Here is a 21,492-nt window from a genome sequence, read left to right as displayed (position 1 = left end):
GAAAAAATGACGTCATTTCACAGTAAAACAGTGAAAAATATCGATATTTTTCATTGTTATTTTTCACTGTTTAAAACAATGGAATACCAATTTTATTTCACTGATATTTCTTTATAAACCACCGGAAAGCATAAAATAAATATTGTTATTTTGCTAAAATGACGTTGCAACGTCAAATGACGTCACGAAATGTAAACAACATTCGGGATATATAATTATGTTTGCGTAAATATTTCAATTTGCTCATTTAAAAACATGTGATTAAAAAGATCTAACACTCGTTGTCGTATCATACCATATTTATTAAACTCGTCCATGAAATTCGTTAGTAAGCTCGCCAAAGGCTCTCTTACTAACAAAATTCCTGAACTCGTTTAATAAAATATGGTATGATATAACAACTCGTGCCAGATCCTATATGTACGGACAATAAATTATAGGCTTAATATACCCTTAGTAATGGGACGGCTTGGCTAAATCATGTTAAAATTATATCCTCTCAACTACTATCAACATTTAAAGTCTCTGTAACGCTCAATATCAACGAATATTTCGTTAAGTATTTCGTAAAATAAAGTTAACACCTTAACAATCAGTGTTCCTTATAGCAATAGTCAAGATTTCAACGCTAGATGTGGTATGATTACATAGATTTTGGTAGATACAAACTGCTCGTTTTTATTTATTTGTGGCCACAATTAATTCCCGCGAATATATCTATTCATACGACACACGAACACCATTTTAGTGTTCAAGTGTCGTATGAATAGATATGCAAAACAATAATAAAAACGAGCATTTTGTATCTACAAACATATATTTTACCAGACCACATCAGGCGTTGAAATTTCGGCAATTGCCATAAGGAACACTGATTTTTAATTGGTTAAGTTTATTTTACGAACAATTGTACGAAATTTTCGTTGATTTTGAGTAGTAATGCCACTTTAAAAAAGTTTAAAATCAAATCCGTCAAAGCTTATAGGGTTATGGACGGGTTGCGACGGTGGTAAAGACAACGTACGGACTTTTTATAATACATCCAACGTCATATTTTTCTGTTGGGGGGGGGGGGGGGTGAGTACGGGTTATGATGATAGAAAAGTATAAATTATAAGCATATAATAAAGGTATGCTTTTCTCTTTATCATCACATATAGATACAAACATGTACAAGTTGTATATAAAAGAACTTTATACCGCTACGAAATTAAATGCAAATGCAGTTTCGCCACTCAATTAAAATTATGGAAAGCGTTTAAAAGGTGTGCACATAAAATCAATGAGGGGTGTGGGTAACAGGTGTGTCGGTTATCCGCTGAGCTGAATTATTGTTTTTGTTTTTGTACAATACTAACATATCGTCATATAAAACATAAGAAAGCTGTGTTTTTTTTTTCAAACGATCCGCAGCTATTATTACATAATGCCATTATATAATAAACAAATTTACATTGTCAGAAACCAATAAAACACCTGTGTTAGTGCTGATTGCCACCAATGAAATGTATAAAAACTAACGTTAACTGATTTAAGATTGAGCTAAAACATTTAAGTGTGTGTGCGTGTGTTTGATGTCATTGCGCATATGCGAGGACCATTGTTGTGCATCAGCACATTTGCCTACATAATATTCAAAGACACGTAAATGGATGCATTAAGTTTAAATATGACCTACCAGTTGCAGTTATTACCGGTTTGGTGTAGTATTTGACTGTGAAATGGCATTGCGCCGTGGGTGGAGGACATAGTGCCCTGAGGAACCACATCTGTCCTGTACGGTGGCGAATGATTGAGCGTGGCTGGATTTGCACTAATCAACATTTGATCAATGACTGTTTAACAAATATGATATAAATTATTGAAATACGCCAAACATACTGTATACGTGGTATGCTGTTCAAAAAAAGTAAGCCGAGGTAACCAGTAAATTAATCCATGTTAAATATGTTCATAATCCGCTTACACAAGTATAAAACATACTGAGTGAAGGTCTTGCAATTGTGGTTGAGCCCACATTAATATTTCATTAATAACAAATCACCAAATTATATTTCAATATCCAAATCCACCTATACAATTACGATATATAAGTAGTTAAGTCCTCGTAAGATGCTATATGTTGAATTTTCATCATATATCCGATGAGGCAAAACGGCGTATATGTGTTTTTAATTTCAGATTAATATGGAATTATGACCCTCAATAGACATTATTCATTATCAAGAATTATTTTTTACATTTGACATTTGGGGCATTCAACACATACATCTTAACCTCGGACGAACGAACGTATTCAAATAATGCACACCGTAACGTAAAATGTATGAATTTTAAAACAATTGCCACTAGTACCAATATGACAAAACGACTGAAAGATGAGTTTTCAGACTGTTCAGCGTTTGATTGTCGTGGAATATAAAAATAGTAAATTAGTAATGTACACTATCATTTCTGAATAGTTGGTGACTGATTATTCTTGCTTACCATTCCCATTAATTTGCAAAATCCACGTTATCATGAGATAAAATGAATAGATATTACTAACTTTTTAATAAAAACTAAACTTACATGTATTTTTATGTTATATTCAACGTATTTCCAAACCACGTTTATATAATAGTTTCCGATGTTAACTTAAGATATAATGAATGATTAAGATACTTGCCATGCCGATATGTAATACTATGTAAAATTTAAAATAGAAAATAGTCTGTTATGATTTTAAATACGTCATTATACGTCATTCATTATACTGGAAATGTGCAGGCGAAAAACGAATTTGAGCATATAATTTGAACTTCTTAGGAAAACAAGGAGTTTTATAAAAGCATTTTTTTAACAATATAACCCACTTTAACATACATTAATAAGGTTTACGTGTATTGGTTTTTGTTAAATATGTGTGAAACGCGAACTCACAAGCAATGACACGTATACATCATCGTTGCTTTACACCTATATATTGATGCATGGATTTATTAAGTACTGACTTTTCACATCATGCTACAAATGAAGTTGACTAGGAGTATGTCCCAGAATCGTACCTTACGACCACACACCAAACCCACCTGCTTCCTTGAACGGAATCGCCACACTGGATACTAATCAAAATGCAACCGATCAGTTAAATAATCCACCTCTTACGTAGATTTATTTGAACCAGGGCAATACAAGACGGGGTCATTCAGCGATTATATAAAGAACGCTAAGAAGATTATACACCGATTTATACTTAACGGTACATAATCCTTGGATATGGGTTAATCCGGGATCGATGAAACCAATTAACACGTAGTTAAAGCTTGCTTCATCACCGTGTAATGTACGGAAATTCGAACATTGTCTGATTCAAGAACAGGCCACATTGAGAACAATTAAACCTTAGCAGGTGCCATATATTGCAGATGTTTAGTTTCGCACTCAAAACATTTTTCAAAAGGAAAAGTTATTGATCTCTTTATGAAATGAAAGAGGACAGTTGTATTACAATGCTTACAATGCTTATATTAAATGATTAACTGTGATTTAAATATTATTGTAAAATACACTGGCTTAAATTTTATAAAAGCTACAATTAATGACGTTTATTTTGATAAAACAACAGCATCGTTTTTGTAAGACCATTTAATCTCGGCAAATATTCTTGATAGTTCAGTTAAAAATAGCACCAATTATTGTTTGAAGTATGTGTTTCTAGTTTATATAATGACATTACAATAGTATTTTTTGTTTTTAATTGTAAACCGTTGATTTGTATACATTCATTTCATGTTAAAAGAGCATTTTAACTCACAGCCTGCTCATATATAGTAAGATTTTTTATTAACTTTAGTCGTTGGCCATGCATGCCTGGGTCACGTGGAATCAAAAGATCAAATTTAACAAAACACATTTCGGAAACTCTATAAAGTCCAAATTTATTTCCCGATCTTCATATTACTTGGCCAGAATGTTTTTTGTAAAAAATAAAATTATGATTTAGGTTAGTTTTTTATGTTTTAACTTTGTATAAACGTATGTGTGTTCAAATGTTTTGAAATAATGTATATAAACCGAGCAACACACAATGCATCACTTGTAACATATTGCTTGTGATGACAGAGCCCATGCAAATAGCTGCAAATAACAGTGGCATATTTAAGTCGGAGTGACGGTGTCTAAAGTAAACCAAAAATAAAATTGTCCCATTATTGCGAATGCATGTTTTTCATAGAGTTTTTAATGACAACACCTTTTGAAAAAAAGTCATCGTATATGTTAAACGAACTTAATGTGGCTAAAATATAACGAATGCTTATCTCTTCTTTGAGTCTATACAATTATGTTTTCAAATAAGGCATGCATTCCCCTCATAATTCATCAAAATGTAGCTTTGTATACAGACCCACGTATAGTAGATTATTTAATGACATTTATTTTGGGAAAAGGCACGTGATATTTTTTAATCAAATTTAAAGTATCTGGCTGCGTTCGGCAAACAAATTCACACACAGTGCATCCAAATGCTGAATTTGTAATAATACTGACATCTTTAATTTGAAACTAGTAATGACAAAGTTTTTTGACAAAAGCCGTTACATACGTTAATCAGATTCAATATAGTTACATACAAGGGATGGCATTGTTTAATATTATAGAAAAAAAGAAATGTTCTCAAAAACAATGCAAATACAATATGACACAAACACTCAGCACGTCAGTCAACAATTTGAAACATGTAAAATAGAATGAAGGTAGAGCTAGTTGCGATACATTCATTGAGAGGCTCATTATAAATATAAACAAGAGTTCCGCGGTCGGAGATGACCGCATTGAAGCCGGATTTTTGATTTAAATGACAGGAAAGTACCTTTCGTGTTTTTGTCAATGCAATACTTAAATTACTGAAATATTGTTCAAAGGTCAAAATGAAATGTAAGTACTTTTCAAGGCATGAGCAAACCTTGTGTTATGTTTTGAATGCATGCATATACATGAACAACAATAACATTTAAGGTCACAAATATGAACTTGAATTGACAATTAGGAAAGTTTGATCTCAATTTTTTTATTAGCAAATTAGTAACATATTGTTTGAAGTTTCCATCAATTTCATTATCAAATGTAAGAAAATAAACTTAGATGAAATAATACTATTTATTGTTTTGCTTTCACATACCTACACTTAAGAACTTTAACATTTTTACATTCAAGGTCACAGTGACCTTGACCTTAGAATGAATGACCTTGAAATGACCAGTGGTCATCTAAGTGTGCTTGCAAACCTTCATGTCAAGTTTGAAGACTCTATGTCCAATCATACCAAAGTTATAACAATTTTAACATTTTAACATTTAAGGTCACAGTGACCTTGACCTTCAAATGAATGACATTGAAATGACCAGTGGTCATCTTCTAGTACTGGCCAATCTTTATTTCAAGTTTGAAGACTCTAGGTACAAGCATACCAAAGTTATAACATGAAATAAGAACTTTAACATTTTTACATTCAAGGTCACAGTGACCTTGACCTTCAAATGAATGACCTTGAAATGTCCAGTGGTTACTTACTAGTTCTGGCCAACCTTCATGTCAAGTTTCAAGACTCTAGGTCCAAGCATACCAAAGTTATAACAACTTTAACATTTTTACATTCAAGGTCACAGTGACCTTGACCTTCAAATGAATGACCTTGAAATGTCCAGTTGTTATTTACTAGTTCTGGCCAACCTTCATGTCAAGTTTCAAGACTCTAGGTCCAAGCATACTAAAGTTATAACAACTTTAACATTTTTATATTGAAGGTCACAGTGACCTTCACCTTCAAATGAATGACCTTGAAATGACCAGTGGTCATCTGTTAATCCTGGCCAACCTTCATGTCAAGTTTGAAGACTCTAGGTCCAAGCATACCAAAGTTATACCATGAAATAAGAACTTTAACATTTTTACATTCAAGGTCACAGTGACCTTGACCTTCAAATGAATGACCTTGAAATGACCAGTGGTTACTAACTAGTTATGGCCAACCTTCATGTCAAGTTTCAAGACTCTAGGTCCAAGCATACCAAAGTTATAACAACTTTAACATTTTTTATATTGAAGGTCACAGTGACCTTGACCTTCAAATGAATGACCTTGAAATGACCAGTGGTCATCTGTTAATCCTGGCCAACCTTCATGTCAAGTTTGAAGACTCTAGGTCCAAGCATACCAAAGTTATACCATGAAATAAGAACTTTAACATTTTCGAGCACGCCGCCACCCCGCCCGCCCGCCCGCCCCCCCGCCCGCCCGACAACATCAATCTATAAGCCGAGATTTTTTCGAAAAAAATCCGGCTAATAATGCGTGCTAAGACCACTGGCTATGTTCCTTTGTAAAAGGTTAGTCAAAAATGATCTTTCACATGTTTAATATTCAGCATTGTGTCGAAAATAAATACGTTCAAATCTGTATGGCACTATCCTATGTATGCACTCTTCTTCAAACAAAGATCATGTTATTCTGTAGTGTGGCTTTATTATATCGAGAAACACATATCCTACTTTCTTTTGTTTCTATAAGAAATTACAACAAATGACGCACACAAAGTATATTATAAGTCGCAAGTTCAACAAATCTTCGTTAATAGTTACAATTCGTGTAAAACATTGTGTTAAATGCTCTCGTGTGCAGTGTCGTTGTCACACGAGATGGTACGTAAGTTTGTTCTTCGGATCATGACAGTCGCGGATCCCTGTTTATATAGGTCCCTGGATATCTTAATTAAACTTGTTAGAATAAGATTTTGTTTGTTTACACACGTTTATAATATACATTAGAACGGTATCGAAATACATTACACATACACATGAAATAACATAGCGATAGAAAAGGTGGTTGAACTTTGCAATGTGAAAGACACGCGCTCTAAATAAACCATCTAGCGGTAACGCCCACTTAACACGACACGCCCACATCCTCCCCATGTCCACAGTTGTTATGTCCTATGGGGAGATGGGTACACTGGAGGAGCGAGCTTTCCCTCCCGTTGCATATGACGTCATCCAGAAGAATGGGCATAACTGAGAGACCGGCTGGAGGTTGGATAACCAGAGCATTGGACCTGAAATTGAATAGCACTAACTCAACGCGGTTAGACTGTACTGAAACTGTCTACCATATTCACAACTATCTAAGATAATTTTCCAGTTAGCTGATTCCGTTTTAGTAATTAACAAATAAACAATTATTCTTGTCTGCATTAACACAAATATAATACAGTTGTGTATTGTTTGCCGTTTAGCACACTGCCTTGCATATTTGAATCTAACCACTATGCTCGTCCGGAATGACTGTATAATCTTAGATCGATTGATGACTTTACACCGTTTGGTTTTCATATGTAGGCACATGAGACGTGTTCTTGAAAAAGTCTTTACAGGCTAATCAGAAACATAACCTTCCGCCATTATGGATTTTGTCGTTTAAAGAAGGTATTTTTCTCTAAGCGAAAAGTGTCGTCCCATAGAAGCCCTGCAAAGGCGTTTCTGGAATGACACTTTACGCATATGCTTTAAGCCCAGTGTGTTTGCATAATGCGGCTTATATATGCAACGTTAATAAAATTAATAATTCTTAACTTCTGACTGAGCCTTAAAAACTGCTGTCAGTCGTTTACAGACAGATCACCAATCACATACTATTTAGATATACATTAATGAACCGTTGTCACCAATAAAAATTCTTGTGAATATCAAATAACAAATATTTTCTTACGTGGACTGTCCCAGCATCCTGCATGCGACCTGTGCGGCGTTGGTATCAAAGTTGTCATCGCATACCGTGCCCCACTCTCCGTAAATGTTTATCTCCAGGCGCCCGGATGTAAGGCGGACTGGAAAGGTATAGAATATTGAAATTAACCAGGCATACTAGCCTCGACATGGATAAAATGATATGTTGGGTTTATTTATAAAAGTTACAGATACATATTCACTTGAAATGAAGAGATCGGAGAAAGGGTTTTGGATCAAACGAATCGTAGGTTTCAGGAGTTTGTAAGATTGCTATATCATTCAACCAAACCTAATCAAACACTGATTTTATTAAATTGTAAACTTTTTAAACGCCCAAACATATGTTGATCCAAATATATGTGTGTTTTGTGGGTTTTAAGATTTTGAATTAATGATATATATGCATATAACACTTTGTTATTATTTTAGACGGATATATTAACATTTAATAGGTCACTACAATCAACGGTACCAATCTCGTACTTGGGGATCCCCAATTATTGTGAGATTGCAGATACGTACAAAAGTGCATACGAATGCATACCACAAGCGTTTCCGTTATTGCAGCTCATCGATTGTTGATCGTTGCCAACGCACCCTACACCATTGCTACAATAACGCTCACGTGTTCGCTCCCCGCCAGGGCACGTGCTTGAGCAAGTGCTCCATGCTGTCCACGTGGACCAATAGCCTGTAAGAACGTCTAATATTTTGAATGCATTTTTTCACCGTGTTTTAGTACAATTGATATATGCTTTTGGCAAAATACATGCCATTTTTATTGTAAACAATGACATGTAAAAATGTATGCTTTTAGAAAAGTAAGATTGTTGACTTTGAGGTTCAATATTGGTGTCAGATAATTTAGATTTTTCTGTTATTGTTAAAACATTATCTTAACACTAATTAAGTTGCATAATTTACGTTGAGGCAAAACTCTATTAATATCATCAAATATGTATAAGCATTTGACTTGAATTACAATGAACACAATTCGTATTTTCATGATATTTGCATTTATTACCTGATGTCTTATATAAATAATGATTAATTATTTTTTGCTATTTCCTCGTCGAAAAAGAAATTTGCAATGTTTTAAACTGTTACCGGTGAATATCGAACTGTTGACCGGTCAACAGTTTGAACTGTTGCCCGCTGGAATAATGACGTCATTTCGTCGAAAAAAAATGACGTCATTTTACAGTTTAACAGTCAAAATTATTTATTTTATCGATTACTGTTGTGTATTAATAAAAATTTAGTTTGCTGTTATTTCTATGTTGGAAATTTGATCAATTAATAAAACACTTATTTCATGGATGCTTGGTGAACAGTCAAAACTGTTGTCCCTCGGTATCAGGGCTGACATTTGGAACTGTTGCCCTCGGCCTTTCGGCCTCGGGCAACAGTGCCAAAGTCATCCCTGATACCTTGGGAAACAGTTTTGACTGTTCACCGCGCATCCATGAAATAAGTGTATATTATTACCTGATGCCTTATATAAATGATAATTAATTATTTTTTGCTATTTCCTCGTCGAAAAAGAAATTTGCAATGTTTTAAACTGTTACCGGTGAATATCGAACTGTTGACCGGTCAACAGTTTGAACTGTTGCCCGCTGGAATAATGACGTCATTTCGTCGAAAAAATGACGTCATTTTACAGTTAAACCGTCAACATTATTTATTTTATCGATTACTGTTGTGTGTAAATAAAAATTTAGTTTGCTGTTATTTCTATGTTGGAAATTTGATCAGGTAATAAAACACTTATTTCATGGATGCTTGGTGAACAGTCTAAACTGTTGTCCGTCGGTATCAGGGCTGACATTTGGAATTATTATACCTCACTTTTATTGACAATGCTAAACTCCCATAGGCCATCGTGACATAGAAATACTGTCAGACCCAGCGGGAATAAATTTACTGTCCAAAATATACTGTATCCCGCTGCCATAGCAATCACGTGCCACAAGCGGGAAAAAATTTACTGTGCAAAAAATACTGTATCCCGCTGCCTTCGCAACCACGTGCGGACTGTTCGAAAATTATACTGTCCCATTCGCGCATGCGCAGTACGCAGTTTTGCCTTTCCGCTGTAAACATACGACAAAATGGCAAGTAATCGTTTTTCAACGATAAGCGAGGAAGTTTTGAAGGCATTGGATCGTGACAAGGACTCTAAAAACACTAAACGTGTAGTTAAACATGGTCTGAACTTGTACGACGAATATCTTCGTTCAAATTACATGGATCTTAGTGATCTCGTGGAAAATCCAGCGGAACTTAACAACCAGTTACGCTTTTTCTATGCATCTGTACGTCAGAAAAACGGCGAGGAACTAAAGAATAAAACTTTGGATAGTAAAGTAGGGAATATCCAAGCATCTCTTAAGCACGTATAACATTAATTTGAAAGACCAGCAATTTTCATCAAGTAATGAAGCCTACAAGTCAAAAGTTTAGCAGCTTAAGCGAAGTGGACATGGGAGTGTCGACCACAAACCTGTAATATCTGACAGCGATCTGGAAAAATTAAGTGGCAACAGTGTACCGTTTAATATTAACATATTAACACTCAATGTGGTTTTCAAAACAGGGTGTGGTTTAACTTAATGCACTTCGTTCTGAGGAGAGGTCAAGAGAATTTAGGGTCGATGACGATTCAACCGGGAGAAAGTTTATACACCATGTCATGGCAGAATCAACAAAAAATCACGGGTAGGTTCAATTAAAAAAATATATATTATGCCAACCTTTCAAATGGTAGTAATTTTACTAAAAGCTAGCAGTTACTGCAAAGAATAATAACTATAAAAGATGGCTGTTAATTTGTTTGACAGAGGAAAAAAAACCATGAATTACATGGAATTTTAGTGGTGAAACCACCTGGGTGAAACCGCATAATATTTATGCAAAAGTATCTATTTTCGGGTTCAGGCAATTTTAAATGTCAGACCAGTGTTTTCAATTAAATGAATTCATCCTTTTAGAATTGACGATACGCCTGATGATACCACAGGAGAAGGGAAGATCTACGAGCAGCCTGGCAGTACGTTTTGTCCAGTCCGATACTTTGAGAAGTACCTATCTAAACTGAACCCTAAACTCGAAGCATTATGGCAAAGACCGTTAGAATCATTTCAAGAGACCAGTGACATTTGGTATTGTGCTGCATCATTAGGAAAGAATACTTTGACTGTGTTAGCCAGTGAACTTTTATTTTTGTTATCAAAATATAAATAGTTATTCATTGCTGAAATTAACTACTATTATTGAATCTTAAAATTGTTCATGGTTCTTATAAATTGTTCATGTTTGAAAAGTTTGTTCGTTATAATAAAATAAATATTACATGTCTGACAGGGTGACCCCTGTCAGACATGTAATATTTATTTTATTATACCGAACAAGTGATAAGAAATTGACTGTGTTAACCTTCAAATCCTCCTCGCTTATCGTTGAAAAACATTTGCTGGCAATATTGCTTGCCATTTTGTCGTCTGTTTACAACGTCATAAAATGCGTAATCAAGTAATATGAAATTGACTGTGTTAACCAGTGTACTTTTATTTTTGTTATTAAAATATAAATGGTTATTCATTGCTGTATTTAAATACAATTATTGAATATTAAAATTGTTCATGGTTCTTATAAATTGTTCATATTTGAAAAGTTTGTTCGGTATAATAAAATAAATATTACATGTCTGACAGGGTGACACTAAATTTGTCAACTTTCGGAAAAATACTGTCAACCACGGCTTCGCCTTGGCTGACAGTATTTCCTCAAGTTGACAAATTTACTGTCACCCTGTCAGCCATGTAATATTTATATACTGTTGCCCGAGGCCGAAACAGTACCAAAGTCATCCCTGATACCTTGGGAAACAGTTTTGACTGTTCACCGCGCATCCATGAAATAAGTGTATATTGTTAACACCATACACGACAACCCGTAAGTACCAATGTTGACATTGCCGTCCTGTGGACACTGCTGTGTGTTGCACAGTCCGGAGTCCACGTTAGGTCCAGGGCACGGCTGGCCGTACGGTGATGGTGCGGGGTTCGAGCACTCGCGAGACCGGATGTGCAGACCACCACCGCATGTGGCTGAACAGGAACTCCATAGTGACCATGTGCTCCATCCGCCGTCTGTTAGAACCAATAAAATATATCATATAATCAAGTTCATGTGACATGAAACGCAGGGTACTTTTGTTGAACTTTCCGATAATATCAAACAATGTCTCGCGATAAAGTAAAACGCTTTCATACTTAATAAGTAAACGCAATTAATAACTTCCGGAGGTCGAACGGTGAATTAACAAGCCCCACAATGAATAATTTCTTCCCTTTAAAGTTGTTGGTTGTTGTTTGTTTCCCGACGAACGACACCAGCTTGGTTTGTGCGTAAATTATCCCGTGATACACAAAGTCAATTTCTTCAATAAGGCATGCATAACAGACACTTAAATTGTAACACACAATCATACAAATGTCTACTCACATAGATTTAAATCTATGTAGCGAAGGAACGTTGTTTTTTTTAAGATCGTACACCAATGATATTCTTTTCTCCTTATACCGAATTTAATGTTTTTGATGATAAGTTTTAGATGTAATATTGGTGAAGAAAGTCTAGATGAAGCTGAAATGATAATACAATATATGACAAGCAATTCATTACTGTCATAACGAACCATGTATATTATGACGAAATGCCACAATTTCAGCTTCATGTATTGAGTAAAATACACGGACGAAAACGTACATAATAGTGCAATTAACGAATTAAATAACCACTCAGTAAATTGATTTGTATGTGAACTGTGTCAAGCAAATTATGTATGATTATGCTTTCTATCAGTGTGTTTCGTCGTTGATTTCAAATTCCATTCCCTTTTAGTCATTATTTATAGGTTGCTAATTGAGTGACCACAACTTTACCTGAGCATGCCCTCGTCAAGCATGTTCGAAAGTCAACGGAGCTTCCGAAGCAGTGGTCCCCGAACAGCTTAGGTGGCGGGTTGTCGCAAGCTCGATCTCGGTTCTGCAGCCCGATACCGCACGTGGTTGTGCACGAGGACCATTGGGTCCAGCTTCCCCAACCTCCATCCACTTTGGTAAGAAAGATGTAATGGTTTAATATTTGAACAAATACTGATTGTTTAAGTTTCAAGAATTACATCCAACTGAGTTTAAAAATAATATTAAAATTATAGGTACCAGCGAAGAGAAACACAAAGAAACGCATGAAAAGGGAGCGTCTCAATTAAATAATGGAATAACCTGGAATCCTTTCATCCGCCTATATAACTTACATGGGCAAGGGCTGCGGACACAGGACATGAAGTCCAGCGAGGCCCCCGGACATGGCTTCCCGTGGGATGAGGGTGGAGGGTTTGTGCACGTCCTTGTCCGCGTCAACGTTGCGCCTATATAACTTACATGGGCAAGGGCTGCGGACACAGGACATGAAGTCCAGCGAGGCCCCCGGACATGGCTTCCCGTGGGATGAGGGTGGAGGGTTTGTGCACGTCCTTGTCCGCGTCAACGTTGCGTTACCGCAAGTGATCGAACAGGATGACCAGAGGGACCATTCCGCCCAATTGCCGTTCTCTGTGTATTTTGTAACACGTACCAAAAATGTGTGCAAGAAAAATCCTTTATTTGAATTATACCCCCAACGTGACAAAAAATAAATAGCAGTTTGGCAAAAATATATGGAACTCTCTACAACAAGTGACTACATAGTATATACCGCACAACAAAGCATCGAACATAGAAAGATAGCTTATTCTCATCTGTAAAAAGTATTAATCCATTTAAGCCTATTGGACTCTCCCATCCTTCTAAATTGGATCAATTTATTTCCAAAATTAGGGATATCTAGTATATGTATTTCTATATTTAGAATATTTCTTACAGAAATTACTTTAAGCAAACAGCTTTGACCCAGATGAGACGCTACATCATGCGGCGTCTCATCTAGGTCTACGTTGTTTACCAATGCCTTCTTTCTAGACGCTAGGCATAAATGGGTTAAGGTGTTACTCGTATAATAAACATAAATTAGATCTCAAAGTTCGACCGCTTTAACAGAATCGACTTGATAAAAATAAAGCGAGTCAGCTAGCTGCTAGTAGAGCAGGAATACTAATTGAGCATCACAGGTTCGCTCTCCCGCCGTGTGTGATGAGCGGTGATGATATATCATATACGGAATTATCCCCCTTCTGCTGATTCAAGTTGTATCAGTTTCGGGCATACTTATGTTCTCCAAGTACTCTCAAAAAGTTGAACTAGGAAATGTATGCGTAAGCTAACTGAATACTGTGAAATTACTGAAAAACTATTCATTGTAAAACGACGTCAGCGCAATATGAACAAATAATGCGATGAGAAGACTTACTATAGTTACATAGGTTGCAGAACCTTGGACAGACCAGTGCGGCATGTTCATAGTCGCCTGTACATATGTTGAACAGCGAGCTCAGCCTGGCACAGTCCACTGTCTCATCATCCACACAGTCAGAGGCTGCAATTAAGAATCGCACAAAATGACACATTTGAGCCGCGCTCTGTGAAAATGGGGTTTAATGCATGTTCATTAAGTGTGGTCCAGGATAAGCATATGCAGTCCGCACAGGCTAATCAGGCACGACACTTTGCGGAATACACAGGCTAATCAGGCACGACACTTTGCGGAATACACAGGCTAATCAGGCACGGCACTTTACGGAATACACAGGCTAATCAGGCACGACACTTTGCGGAATACACAGGCTAATCAGGCACGACACTTTGCGGAATACACAGGCTAATCAGGCACGACACTTTGCGGAATACACAGGCTCATCTGAGACGTAATTTTACGTACATATATTAAACCCCAGTTTAAAACACTATGGACTAAAATAACATTTATATCAACACTGTCAAGATATTGTGTTAAGATTCATGCCAGTCGATGTTAATGCTTAATATGCATGTTATTTATGTTTTTTTTAAATAATGTGTTCGAGGATATATTGTGATATTGAGAATATATGGCTGGGTACTGTTGATATCATGTGATATCAGACGAGGCTTGCCGAACACCAACCTTACAGTATATTTATTATACCACATTATATTCTGAAGATATACAATTATTTTAAACTAACAAAAGGAAACAACACATTAACTATTTGTATTCATATTCGACAGCTAATAAAAGAAAACCTGATTAAATCCGCCAGAATCTTTGTGCACATATTTTTGCATTAGAAATAATTAGCAAACAAAATAACAAAAAACTGTTCAGCGCATATAATTTGAAAAACAAATTACTTAACTACAACTTCATTTGCAAAATTTTAACATTAACAAATTCGACATCTATCAGCTTTGTACCTGGAAATGGATACTTTTCGAACCGATGGTGCAGTATGTTGAATTGAATCAACAAACGTATAATAAGACAATCAAACGGGATTTGAAGTGAAGTGCACACTGGTATTGATTAATAACAGTGTTCAACCTTTTAATATCAGAAGTATAGGTGTGAAACGGAAACGGTTTTCCGAAAAAACATCCCCCATGTGTAACACAACAGTGTCCGAGTTATACCTGCACACATTCACATATGTTTCATGTTTTGTTCTTTTTCGACACTCACTCTCATCAACATTCAGTGGCAGTGGCTCCACGGTCATTGGTCTACTGGCTCGTTGACAAATATAATTGGTTTAGCGAATTTATCAACAGAGTGTACTGACTCTGACATGAAGCAGAACAAAAGGTTACTACAAGAAAACACTCGGAAGAACCCTTAATACTTCAGTTAATGTCCATGTTTTGCGGCAACGTTTCGATGAATAGGCGATAAACTTTATTGCAGGTAGACTCCAGAAAGTTACGTACGCTGACTGTGGTAGCAGAGTTGGTCGTTACAGTAGTCCGTCGAGCAACATTCCGTACAGACTGACCCACGGGACTGAGGCACGGAGCGGCCGATTATACCACCGATGTTTGTGCAAAACTGATACACGAAATTAAACATGATACAATATAACACAACACTGAAATATAACCTGCATTTAGTTGCCGACCAATCGGACCGTAACCAAAGAGGTGATCTGTATTTTTGGCTACGGCAGGCTTGGAGATTACAACGTCAATAACAAAAAAAATTACATTTTGATCCACAACCTTTCTGGTCCGTAAAAACTTACATTAAGGCTAATAACAAATAAGAAATGTAAGGAAAAACGTAATACTATACAAACATTATACAGAACAATGTACCATTGGCCTAAAACCCAGGGTGTCCTTTAACCTAGCGATACTCAGTGTACACACCTGACATGCACGACACATCTACTTATTAATTTAAAGATTAAGAATTGTTATTACGTAATATATGCACACATGGGTAAGCTGTTAGCCGAAACGACAGACAAACTAACTTCCAAGAAAAAGTAATTATATTTTAATTATCGACCTTCCTGAGCTTCCGGACGTAGTTTTTTTGTTGTCAACCACATGTTTCAGGGCTGGCTTGTCGGGCATTTAGAATTCAGAAGGCCCTCAATGGAATTGTATCCCTTAATATCTTTATTTTACTTAAACATTGCTTTGAGATAACAATGGTTGATTTTGAGATCTGTTCGTTTTCATCAAACACAGGTAATTCTAATGTTCGCGATGAAAGAAATCATCGTGTTATACCCACGTGAATACCGCTCTTTTATTACAAACTTTCGCATCGAAGCATATAAAACCTACCGCTGAGTCGAGGCAACCCATGTCGACATTTTCCCCAGACGGCACGTTCTGCTTCCGGTGATAACACGCCTTTGGAACAAATAAGTGTATACATCGAAATATGCACCATTCTAGAACATGCAACCAGTATGCTTTGTTTTGTTAATGAAAACATATTTATGTTTGCTTAAAATGTATGCCTTTTTTCGTTATTCTCGACGTTTGTTATTGTTATCAAACGTTTTCTTCTCTTCCTCGATATTTGTTCAGTAAATGCAAGATTTTCTGTCTAAGACAAATTTATCTATTTTGAATTTTTAGGCAGAAAAAAACACTAAGTGAATGATGAAAAACGATTATTAAAAGCAAACCAAAGTTTAAAGGCTGTGCTTCAAACAAGTCATTAAGCCTGGTTTATGCTAATAAGACTAACATATATGGGACGTGCTCTTTGAAAAATGGGTTTAATGTGTGTTCGTAAAATGTCGTCCCATATAAGCATGTGCAGTTCGCACAGGCTAATCAGGGACGACACTTTCCGCTTTTATGATTTTTGTTTGTTTAAAAAAAAGTATCTTCTTAGCAAAAATCAATTAGGCGGAAAGTGTCGTCCCTAAATAGCCTGTGCGGACTTATAGCACATCCATTAAGCCCCCTTTTCACATAGCACGGCTTAAATGTTAAGACAATTGATCACTTGTCTTTTGGAGAGCTAATCTTCCTACAAATGCTTAATGTCGTTTCATGTAATAAAAAAATACGCGGAACATATTTCCTGAACGAAACTAGAGATGGTATATCATGAATCTTACCTGACTTGCAGCACATTCTACCTTGGCTATGCACGCGCTGGTGTCGTTGACTCCATGGCAACTAAAGCACTGCAGGGCGTCTTTAAAACAAAAAACATTACACATGGATTTTTGAAATCAAGAGCAATACAATTTGACACTAGTATGCGCCTTCCAGACTTTACATCGACTTACTATGTTTTATTATATACCTGCTTTATGTTCCCAAATACAACTGCACAGAAATAATTCCCATAATATGCTACTCGCCAGTTTTCCAACTCCGTATTACCATACTAGTCGGACTACTTTAAATGACGTTACGTTGAATGCAGAAAATTACAAGATCATTCTGTGTTTATTATGAACGCTTAAACTCATTTTTTTAACTTAACTGAGTAAATGTTGTATATAATAAAAGGAATATTACGCAATTCAATTGTTACAAGTGTTTGTATCAGTCTCGTGGCTTGCGCTATTTCGTATCAAACTCGAGGCTCTGCCTCTCGTGAGATACGTCATCACACAAGCCACTAGACTGATACAAACACATGGAACAATTAACTAGCGTAATACTCCGTATGTATACACTATTCAATAACAAGTGAACAGTTTAATATTCAATATATTCAAATTATTGTGTATTTCTGAATGCCTATGCAAAATAAATACTTTGCAAAGTTGAACATTCTTAAAATGAAAATTGTCTTTTTAACGTTGAAACGGTAAGTAAATACAAATAATTAGAATTATGTCACTGTTTTTAGCCTTCACGTGGCCTACGTGTGAATAACCGATGACATACCACAGCAGGTATATACATGTGCACATTAATTGTGTTTGATTCGATTCTACTATTTAACAACAAGTAGTGAAATTATAGTTGATTAAAGCTACTACGATCTAATCAACATATTTTAGTTTAAACTAACAGTACACCTTGGTGCCATTTTTACCTGTGTGTTTGTGTCTATTTCATAGGTGCGTTTTAGTATTCGTATTTCTTTCGAAAGTATGCATTGACATTCAACAATCGCCTTTTAGAATTCTTGCAACAAATTGCAAATCGTGAAGTATGCAAAACTAGACGTAGTAACGAGTTATAATCCTGTTTTTTTTCTGGGCATTATCTGTATAAACATCATAAACAATACCAGTACTACAGCGTTACTATATTTCTTCAAAGTATTTACATTCAGTTGTAACGGGAGATTACTCTCTTTCACTCGTAGAAATCCCAATACGGAGAGTCCACCCTTGCACTGGCTTTTCAGTGTACATAACAATACGGTAAAAACAAAATTTGTCATTTATTAATAACGATTTAATTTATAAGTCTATTATCAAAAGATATTTTAGAGTGTAAAATAGGTTCCTTTTGATAGTGCTGAATATCTAAAAAATATGATATGATATTTTTGTATCATCTCTTATAGGTTTAGAGATTATGTGGTAATTTATATAAATTAATACATAGTTGTTTATTCATTGTTTTTAAGGTAAAGCAAAAATCATTACATATGAGCAGTTCTCTATGGAAATGGGGTTTAATGCATGTGCACAGGCTAATCAGTGACGAAACTTTTCGCTTTTATGATATCTTTTGTTTAAAGAAAGTCTCCTTTTACCGAAAATCCACTTCAGGTAGAACGTGTGATCCCTGATTGGCCTGTGCGGACTGCGCAGGTTAATTTGGGACGACACTTTACGTACATGCATTAAACCCCCTTTTCACAGAGCGAGGCTCATATATGCTGCTAAATTTAAGAAATGTCATTAATAAAAGTTTTATCAATTAAGTGTATAGCGTTCATTGAGATACTTACACGTTGCAGATAACGTTAGCGCAGCCAATCCTATTAAACAGATATCAAAATGCATGGTCATTCAACAAGACATACACGTACGGCGTATGGCAAACATTCGCCTTCTTAAGTTTATTTACTTACACAAATTGTTTCAGTTGTCTTTGTTTTGTGGTACTTAAAAACAAAGGTGCCAGTGTTGACTAACAGGAACTTATTTGTTTCGCACGTTTATCCTTAAAGTGATATTATGGGCATTTTTTATTTGAATCGAGCTGAAAAGAATATACAGGTCAAAAGAGTTAGTTAAAATGTGGTTACTGACCAATTAAACGCAACTCATCTTGCTACCAGTTGTTAAAAAAAATATATTTTATATTCGATATTCTTACGTGACCCACCCAGTCCTGTAAGCCGAAATGATCCGTAAAACAAAATTGTGTCTTTGTGTCGTATGAAAGAATCTGCACTAAAACTAAATTTAGGTTCACGTCGTACATGCATGATCAGTTGTCAAACGACAGTACGGTTGATATTCAAATGCATTGTTTTTCTCTTTCCGGGATATTGCTTTCGTATGTTTATACTGCATTAACAAATATGAGTGTATATGATCGTTTCTGTTCAAACAAATTGTACATGCTTTAGTGTGATTGTATTGTCATTTAACACTTCTACACAACAGTTTAATGCACCTGCTTTTGCTTCTGAGCGCATTCAAATAATTGCCGAGTAAATTAATTTAGAATGTTCATGAAAACTTCCACTATGCATGTACAGTTTTCTATTTTATAAAACATAATCGTAAAAATATACAATCAAACTAATTACGAAGGCCGATATGTATAATATAAACTTTACCTATATATATGACTTGTAAGTGTGTCCTCATCTTGTCGAGCTGGTTGTACACATGTCTTATCAGTAGATGTTATGAGCTGCAGTAGATGATATGAGCTGACAAGGTCATTCCAAAGAACCCCAATAAAGGGACATATGGACGATTAATGCGGAATAATATTTTCCAAAATAATGCTATCGTTTAAAGGGAATTATCAAACTGTTGATTGACACGCATTTCTCGTTGTTAAAAACGCTAAATCAACTAGTTCATTTTCATAATTATGAAAAGTTACGAGGTCGCGGGAAACTTATTAGTAGAAGCTAAATCGTTTTGAACCTAATGTACATACAGTAGCGCTTCACGCATACATGTATGCATTATCTATATAACGAATCTTTGATTTAGTAAAATTTCCATGGAACTTTGCTATTTTGTCGGTAAGAGTATGAATCCCACGTAAAATTTAATATACATACGTAATTGTAGCAACTCTGGACCTTTTTGAAACTGAAAATAATATACTTAATGGTGTTTTGTCATGCTGCGTTTTTCATGGTAGGCATCATAAACGTTAAATATATCGATATAGTATTTTTTTTTTAATTTCTATAACACTTTTACCTGTGTTTATATAGGGAAAATCTAATTCCAGAAAAAGAACATGCTTTGAACAATAAAGCATAGCAGGCGAAAATTGTTATAAATTGTTCAACAGGCGTGAAAGTTTAGGGAGTTTGTATTTCGCAATTTACTATACTCGGTATGCATGTGATGAACGTGTATAAACAGCGAGGTAAGAAACAATATAATAACTTTAGTTAGATCTAGATATATTAAATTCTTCAGCCAGAAAAGCAGGTATTCGCGTTTAACAAAACTTATCTCAAACTAGTAATACATGACAACAAAGCAGTAATGCAAGTGCGACACATGACACAATATAAACATCATATATCTTGATCAATTAGAAATAACTGCATTGTCTGAAAATGATGAACTCAATGAATCCACGCAATGAAGAGAAAGAACGAATTTAATTGCATAGCGGCTAGATTTGAATTATTATCCAGCACACAAGGAGAAAGATTATGATCATTTCGTCTTAGTTACTTTAAGTGATGGTATAAAAACAACAGACATACGAGAGGAAATTAATGATAACCCCTTTTGTTGATAGTAATAAATTCACACTATGATCTTACATTTGAGATTGAGCATTTAAAAAAAGAAAAGCACAACCAAAACAAAAACAACAACAGTTTATATTTACAACGAGAACAGTCACTGAAGATGACCACTACCTCTGCAATCGCTTATTTCGAGTAGTTGCACAACTTGAATGATGATACAATTACTCTCAAAATGATGTTGTTCTCTAATTCATAGTTAACAAACTAAAAGATAGAAGCGTCACTATGATTTATTCAACCGGTTTTATAAGTTCATGGGCACATAATTCTGCAACAAATAGATTTGTCATACACGAAAGTAACGTCTTGCATTTCTTCATTTAAAATAAACATTCCACAGATTTTTTAA

The 21,492-nt window shown here is 35.3% G+C and overlaps 1 protein-coding gene and 1 long non-coding RNA gene across 2 annotated transcripts; one reads left to right on the top strand and one right to left on the bottom strand.

The window, feature by feature from the left end:
- Nucleotides 1–6,484: 6,484 nt before the first annotated feature.
- Nucleotides 6,485–20,100, bottom strand: LOC127860197 (coadhesin-like). Its single transcript, XM_052398119.1, has 12 exons — nt 19,971–20,100; nt 19,131–19,160; nt 17,326–17,405; nt 16,535–16,603; nt 15,671–15,788; nt 14,178–14,303; nt 13,214–13,384; nt 12,713–12,883; nt 11,729–11,917; nt 8,308–8,454; nt 7,744–7,861; nt 6,485–7,090 (listed from the first exon to the last, which is right to left on the bottom strand). Exons 1-12 carry the CDS (start codon nt 19,999–20,001, stop codon nt 6,925–6,927), a joined length of 1,416 nt encoding a protein of 471 aa, XP_052254079.1. The 5' UTR covers nt 20,002–20,100; the 3' UTR covers nt 6,485–6,924.
- LOC127860214 (uncharacterized) lies at nt 9,858–11,424 on the top strand. The gene is made up of 2 exons (XR_008039642.1): nt 9,858–10,484; nt 10,757–11,424. It is a non-coding gene; the product is annotated as an uncharacterized LOC127860214 (long non-coding RNA).
- Nucleotides 20,101–21,492: the final 1,392 nt, after the last annotated feature.

The sequence above is a fragment of the Dreissena polymorpha genome, chromosome 15, assembly GCF_020536995.1.
Source record: "Dreissena polymorpha isolate Duluth1 chromosome 15, UMN_Dpol_1.0, whole genome shotgun sequence".
NCBI classification, from domain to species: Eukaryota; Metazoa; Mollusca; class Bivalvia; order Myida; family Dreissenidae; genus Dreissena; species Dreissena polymorpha.
This window is presented reverse-complemented; position numbering and strand designations above follow the sequence as displayed.

Coding starts and splice junctions, on each gene's coding strand:
- LOC127860197 (XM_052398119.1), bottom strand. CDS start 20,001: ATGAGGACACACTTACAAGTCATATATATAG. Junction 15,789..16,534: donor TGGGTTGCCTCGACTCAGCG/GTAGGTTTTATA, acceptor TTCGTGTATCAG/TTTTGCACAAACATCGGTGG. Junction 13,385..14,177: donor CTGCAACCTATGTAACTATA/GTAAGTCTTCTC, acceptor CAAAATACACAG/AGAACGGCAATTGGGCGGAA.